This window comes from Triticum aestivum, chromosome 6D (assembly GCF_018294505.1).
Source record: "Triticum aestivum cultivar Chinese Spring chromosome 6D, IWGSC CS RefSeq v2.1, whole genome shotgun sequence".
Taxonomy (NCBI): Eukaryota; Viridiplantae; Streptophyta; class Magnoliopsida; order Poales; family Poaceae; genus Triticum; species Triticum aestivum.
This window is the reverse complement of record NC_057811.1, coordinates 15778582-15786403: the sequence shown is the minus strand read 5'-3', so window position 1 is coordinate 15786403 and position 7822 is coordinate 15778582. Positions and strand designations below refer to the sequence as shown.

Sequence of the window (7822 nt, the reverse complement as noted above, 5' to 3'; positions counted from 1 at the left end):
GATCCGGGATCCAAAGCACCAAACCACAGCCATTAGCAGCTCCTAGTCACCTCACCACTGCAAGTCATTAAGCTTAGCTCAAAGGAGAAAAGCAAAGAAGAAGGCTAGCTAGCTCGATCAAGCTAGATCAGTAGGTATGGAGGTGGAGGCCAGCGGTCATGGCGATGCGGCGGCCAGCAAGTTCACGCTGCCCGTGGACTCGGAGCACAAGGCCAAGTCCTTCAGGCTCTTCTCCTTCGCCAACCCGCACATGCGCACCTTCCACCTCTCCTGGATCTCCTTCTTCACCTGCTTCGTCTCCACCTTCGCTGCGGCTCCGTTGGTGCCCATCATCCGCGACAACCTCAACCTCGCCAAAGCCGACATCGGCAATGCCGGTGTGGCGTCCGTATCCGGATCCATCTTCTCGAGGCTTGCCATGGGGGCCATCTGTGACTTGCTTGGGCCGCGGTACGGTTGTGCCTTCTTGGTCATGCTATCAGCGCCAACCGTCTTCTGCATGGCCGTCATCGATGATGCGTCGGGGTACATCGCCGTCCGCTTCCTCATCGGCTTCTCCCTCGCCACCTTTGTGTCGTGCCAGTACTGGATGAGCACCATGTTCAACAGTAAAATCATTGGCACGGTGAATGGCCTCGCGGCCGGGTGGGGCAACATGGGTGGGGGCGCCACACAACTTATCATGCCCCTCGTCTTCCATGCAATCCAAAAGTGTGGTGCAACACCCTTCGTGGCGTGGCGTATCGCCTACTTCGTTCCGGGCATGATGCACATTGTGATGGGCCTGCTCGTGCTCACCATGGGGCAAGACCTCCCCGACGGCAACCTTGCGAGCCTCCAGAAGAAGGGAGACATGGCCAAGGACAAGTTCTCCAAGGTCCTTTGGGGAGCCGTCACCAACTACCGGACATGGATCTTCGTCCTCCTCTATGGCTACTGCATGGGCGTCGAGCTCACCACCGACAATGTCATCGCCGAGTACTACTACGACCACTTCCACCTAGACCTTCGCGCCGCCGGCACCATCGCTGCTTGCTTCGGCATGGCCAACATCGTCGCGCGTCCTATGGGAGGATACCTCTCCGACCTTGGCGCTCGCTACTTTGGTATGCGTGCTCGCCTTTGGAACATCTGGATCCTCCAGACAGCCGGCGGCGCCTTTTGCATCTGGCTCGGTCGCGCCTCAGCCCTCCCCGCCTCGGTGACTGCCATGGTCCTCTTCTCCATCTGCGCCCAGGCTGCGTGTGGTGCTGTCTTTGGCGTCGCACCCTTCGTTTCTAGGCGATCCCTTGGCATCATCTCTGGGCTGACCGGCGCTGGTGGCAACGTGGGTGCGGGACTCACACAACTTCTCTTCTTCACTTCGTCGCAATACTCCACCGGCAGGGGTCTTGAGTACATGGGCATCATGATCATGGCATGCACTCTCCCCGTCGCTCTCGTTCACTTCCCTCAGTGGGGCTCTATGTTCTTCCCAGCCAGCACCGACGCCACCGAAGAGGAGTACTACGCCTCCGAGTGGTCGGAGGAGGAGAAGAGCAAGGGTCTCCATATCGCAGGACAAAAGTTTGCTGAGAACTCCCGCTCGGAACGCGGCAGGCGCAATGTCATCCTTGCCACATCCGCTACGCCACCCAACAACACGCCCCAACACGTATAAGATCCAGATTTTCTTTTACCTAAGATATGTACAGCTTGCGGAGTATATATACACATCGTATATATCTACGCCTGCAACCCCATGTAGTTCTGCCAGTATATGTTAGGAAACGTTTCTTCATCTGTACGCAAGAATTGTGTGTGCACGCGAATGATGGTTTGCACTATCAAAGTGGCCTGAAATTACATGAACAATTCTGAAATTTTGTGCATTTTTGGTTCTGACTTAAAGCACGAAGAGTTCTATCAAAGTGGCCGAAATTACATGAACAGTTCTGGAGGTTTGCGCTTACACACGAAGAGCCAAATTTGAGGGGGTAAGTCACTATATTCGTCAAAACTATCTTGGCCAGGTACTCAATAACCACAAATACTGCCCAGGATCAAGAGAAATCGCAGCCTTAGCTAAATTATGCACTTCAAAACTGGACTCCCTTTTCTCGTGCTTCACAAAAGCACCACCTATTTCATCCATTGTTGCATGGACCTCCCTGATGATCATGCTACTAGGTCCCAAATAAACTGAATTCAGATGCTTCACTGTATTCGAACAGTCTGTTGCCAGATGACACACGCAAATGTTGAGATCGGCCACAAAGAGATAGTGTTATTGCCTCAAGAGTCTCGTGATCATTCATATCAGGAGCCCCCAATTTAAACCATTTGCACCCCTGCTCACAGCAGCCGAAGAGCCTCTATCTCGGTGTCTTGAAACAACAAGATTGACGTTAATTTTGACATGGCCCACCTCCAGCGCTAACCATTGATTCCTTACATAATAATATACAGCCGGTGCAATCTTTTGAGCTTTCCCCGGGATCAAATCCAAGTCAGCAAGATACCTTGTGATAAACCTTAAGATTGAAACAGGCGATTGGTCTTCCTGTTCACGGATCACCTTCCTCCCGACCCACCATATCACCCACAATGTGACCAGGTCTTACATAACCAGCTTGTCCGACAGACCCCAGGAAGTCAATCAGCCACAACAACCTTTCATCCGGGTTCTTGCTCTCTATGACGTGTTCCACGAACTCCTCGTCTAAAAGAGACCACACACACTTCGGCATATGGCAGCCAACCAAAGTGTGTGGTCAGCTTTTCGGAATGCACTGTTTTCTCTACGCGATTCTTATGAGAGAAAGGAGAATATCACGTCCATTACTGATCTGTACTTGATCACAGCCAGGAAACCGTTCTCTCGGGTCCAAGGTGATATCCCAAGTATATTGGAAACCTGGGGATTCCCACTTCTGGTCGGGTCTATTAAGGACAGCTTGAAAATTAGATTCTGGGAGGACAAGTGGCTAGGAAATGCCACACTCCGGGAACAATATCCGGCTCTATACAACATTGTGCGCCACAAGGGTGATACAATCGCCACGGTAATGGAATCATTTCCGCCAAATGTGACGTTTAGAAGAAATTTAATTGGACCCAGACTCCATTCGTGGAACATCCTACTCTAGCGGTTGTCCATGGTGCAATTGTCACATGGGTCTGTTGTATTCCGATGGAACCTCCATGAGAATGGACAGTTCTCAGTTGAGTCCATGTATAGAGCGTTAATCCAGTCTGATGTGCCAGTTGATAATAACAAGAAGATCTGGAAGATGAAGATACCTCTTAAGAATAAAATCTTTGCATGGTATCTTCGTCGCGGAGTCATTCTTACTAAAGATAACCTTATTAAGAGGAATTGGCATGGAAGTTCGCAATGTGTCTTTTGTCACCATGATGTGACAATAAAACATTTATTCTTTCAATGCAAATTGGCTCGTTCTATATGGTCAGTCATCAAAATAGCTTCTGGCTTGTATCCTCCTTATAGTGTTGCTAATGTATTTGGCAACTGGTTACATGGGATTGATTACAGGTTTAGAACTCTTCTTAGGGTGGGAGTGTTGGAAATATGCCCTAGAGGCAATAATAAATGGTTATTATTATATTTCTTTGTTCATGGTAATTGTCCATTATTCATGCTATAATTGTATTGTCCGGAAATCGTAATACATGTGTGAATACATAGACAACACCATGTCCCTAGTGAGCCTCTAGTTGACTAGCTCGTTGATCAATAGATGGTTACGGTTTCCTGACCATGGACATTGGATGTCGTTGATAACGGGATCACATCATTAGGAGAATGATGTGATGGACAAGACAAGACCCAATCCTAAGCATAGCATAAAAGATCGTGTAGTTTCGTTTGCTAGAGCTTTTCCAATGTCAAGTATCTTTTCCTTAGACCATGAGATCGTGCAACTCCCGGATACCGTAGGAGTGCTTTGGGTGTGCCAAACGTCACAACGTAACTGGGTGACTATAAAGGTGCATTACGGGTATCTCCGAAAGTGTCTGTTGGGTTGGCACGGATCGAGACTGGGATTTGTCACTCCGTGTGACGGAGAGGTATCTCTGGGCCCACTCGGTAATGCATCATCATAATGAGCTCAATGTGACTAAAGCGTTAGTCACGGGATCATGCATTGCGGTACGAGTAAAGAGACTTGCCGGTAACGAGATTGAACAAGGTATTGGGATACCGACGATCGAATCTCGGGCAAGTAACATACCGATTGACAAAGGGAATTGCATACGGATTGATTGAATCCTCGACACCGTGGTTCATCCGATGATATCATCGTGGAACATGTGGGAGCCAACATGGGTATCCAGATCCCGCTGTTGGTTATTGACCGGAGAGGCGTCTCGGTCATGTCTGCATGTCTCCCGAACCCGTAGGGTCTACACACTTAAGGTCCGGTGACGCTAGGGTTGTAGAGATATATGTATGCGGAAACCCGAAAGTTGTTCGGAGTCCCGGATGAGATCCCGGACATCACGAGAGGTTCCGGAATGGTCCGGAGGTAAAGATTTATATATGGGAAGTCTTATTTTGGTCGCCGGAAAAGTTTCGCGCTTTATCGGTATTGTACCGGGAGTGCCGAAAGGGGTCCGGGGGTCCACCAAGGGGGTCCACCAGCCCCGGGGGGCCACATGGGCTGTAAGGGGTGCGCCTTGGCCTATATGGGCCAAGGGCACCAGCCCCAAGAGGCCCATGCGCAAGAGATAAGAGAAAAGGGAGAGTCCTAAAGGGGGAAGGCACCTCCGAGGTGCCTTGGGGGGGAAGGACTCCCCCCTGGCCGCACCCTTCCTTGGAGGAAGGGGCAAGGCTGCGCCCCCCCTCTCCCTTGGCCCTATATATAGTGGGGGGAAGGGAGGGCAGCAACATCTAAGCCTTGGGCGCCTCCCTCCTCCCCTGCAACACCTCTCTCTCTCTCAGAAGCTTGCAAAGCCCTGCCGGAGAGCCGCTACATCCACCACCACGCCGTCGTGCTGTTGGATCTCCATCAACCTCTCCTCCCCCCTTGCTGGATCAAGAAGGAGGAGACGTCGCTGCACCGTACGTGTGTTGAACGCGGAGGTGCCGTCCGTTCGGCACTCGGTCATCGGTGATTTGGATCACGGCGAGTACGACTCCGTCATCCACGTTCATTGGAACGCTTCCGCTCGCGATCTACAAGGGTATGTAGATGCACTCCCTTCCCCTCGTTGCTAGTAGACTCCATAGATGCATCTTGGTGAGCGTAGGAAAATTTTAAATTATGCTACGATTCCCAACAGTGGCATCATGAGCCAGGTCTATGCGTAGTTACTATGCACGAGTAGAACACAAAGCAGTTGTGGGCGTTGAGTTTGCCAATTCTTCTTGCCGCTACTAGTCGTTTCTTGTTTCGGCGGCATTGTAGGATGAAGCGGCCCGGACCGACCTTACACGTACGCTTACGTGAGACAGGTTCCACCGACTGACATGCACTAGATGCATAAGGTGGCTAGCGGGTGTCTGTCTCTCCTACTTTAGTCGGAACAGATTCGATGAAAAGGGTCCTTATGAAGGGTAAATAGAAATTGGCAAATCACGTTGTGGTCATACGTAGGTAAGAAACGTTCTTGCTAGAAACCTACAAACCACGTAAAAAACTTGCAACAACAATTAGAGGACGTCTAACTTGTTTTTGCAGCAAGTGCTATGTGATGTGATATGGCCAGAAGATGTGATGAATGATATATGTGATGTATGAGATTGATCATATTCTTGTAATAGGAATCACGACTTGCATGTCGATGAGTATGACAACCGGCAGGAGCCATAGGAGTTGTCTTTATTATTTTGTATGACCTGCGTGTCATTGAATAACGCCATGTAAATTACTTTACTTTGTTGCTAAACGAGTTAGCCATAGAAGTAGAAGTAATCGTTGGCGTGACGACTTCATGAAGACACAATGATGGAGATCATGATGATGGAGATCATGGTGTCATGCCGGTGACGAAGATGATCATGGTGCCCCGAAGATGGAGATCAAAGGAGCATGATGATATTGGCCATATCATGTCACTATTTGATTGCATGTGATGTTTATCATGTTTTTGCATCTTATTTGCTTAGAACGACGGTAGTAAGTAAGATGATCCCTTATAATAATTTCAAGAAAGTGTTCACCCTAACTGTGCACCGTTGCGAAGGTTCGTTGTTTCGAAGCACCACGTGATGATCGGGTGTGATAGATTCTAACGTTCGAATACAACGGGTGTTGACGAGCCTAGCATGTACAGACATGGCCTCGGAACACACGCAATACACTTAGGTTGACTTGACGAGCCTAGCATGTACAGACATGGCCTCGGAACACGGAGGACCGAAAGGTCGAGCATGAGTCGTATAGAAGATACGATCAACATGGAGATGTTCACCGATCTTGACTAGTCCGTCTCACGTGATGATCGGACACGGCCTAGTTAAACTCGGATCATGTTTCACTTAGATGACCAGAGGGATGTCTATCTGAGTGGGAGTTCATAATCAGATGAACTTCATTATCATGAACATAGTCAAATAGGTATTTGCAAATTATGTCATAGCTTGCGCTTTAGTTCTACTGATTAAGATATGTTCCTAGAGAAAATTTAGTTGAAAGTTGGTAGTAGCAATTATGCGGACTGGGTCCGTAAACTGAGGATTGTCCTCATTGCTGCACAGAAGGCTTATGTCCTTAATGCACCGCTCGGTGTGCTGAACCTCAGCGTCGTCTGTAGATGTTACGAAACATCTGACATACACGTTTTGATGACTACGTGATAGTTCAGTGCGGTTTAGAATTGTGGCACCAAAGACGTTCTTGAAACGTCGCAGAACATGTGAGATGTTCCGAAGACTGAAATTGGGATTTCAGACTAGTGCCCACGTCAAGAGGTATGAGACCTCTGACAAGTTCTTAAGCCTGCAAACTAAGGGAGAAAAGCTCAATCGTTGAGCATGTGCTCAGATTGTCTGAGTGCCACAATCGCTTGAATCGAGTGGGAGTTAATCTCCCAGATGAGATAGTGATAGTTCCCCATAGTCATTGCCACCAAGCTAGTAGAGCTTCGTGATGAACTATAACATATCAAGGATAGTTATGATGATCCTTGAGCTATTCGCGATGTTTGACACCGCGAGAGTAGAAATCAAGAAGGAGCATCAATTGTTGATGGTTAGTAAAACCACTAGTTTAAGAAGGGCAAGGGCAAAAGGGATACTTCATGAAACAGCAAGTCGTTTGCTGCTCTAGTGTAGAATCCCAAGGTTGAACCCAAACCCGAGACTAAGTGCTTCTATGAGAGGAACGGTCACTGAAGCAGTAATACCCTAGATATTTGGTAGATGAGAAGGCAGGCAAGGTCGACAGAAGTATATTGGATATACGTTATATGAATGTGTACTTTACTAGTACTCCTAGCAGCACCAGGGTATTAGATACTGGTTCGGTTGCTAAGTGTTAGTAACTCGAAATAAAAGCTGCGGAATAAATGGAGACTAGCTAAAGGTGAGATGACGATATGTATTGGAAGTGTTTCCAAGGTTGATGTGATCAAGCATCGCATGCTCCCTCTACTATCGAGATTTGGTGTTTGCGTTGAACATGATTGGATTATGTTTACCGCAAAACGGTTATTCATTTAAGAAGAATAATGGTTACTCTGTTTATTTGAATAATACCTTCAATGGTCTTGCACCTAAAATGAATCTCGATCGTAGTGATACACATGTTCATGCCAAAAAGATATAAGATAGTAATGATAGTACCACATACTTGTGGCACTGCCACTTGAGTCATAT

The 7822-nt window shown here is 48.2% G+C and overlaps 1 protein-coding gene across 1 annotated transcript; it reads left to right on the top strand.

Annotated features, from left to right (window-relative positions):
• LOC123140794 (high-affinity nitrate transporter 2.1-like) lies at window positions 1–1660 on the top strand. Its single transcript, XM_044560076.1, has one exon. The coding sequence runs from the start codon at window positions 137–139 to the stop codon at window positions 1658–1660; it is 1524 nt and encodes a 507-aa protein (XP_044416011.1). The 5' UTR covers window positions 1–136.
• Window positions 1661–7822: the final 6162 nt, after the last annotated feature.

Excerpts from the sequence above, each read along its gene's own strand:
- LOC123140794 (XM_044560076.1), top strand. The coding sequence starts at position 137 with ATGGAGGTGGAGGCCAGCGGTCATGGCGATGCGGCGGCCAGCAAGTTC.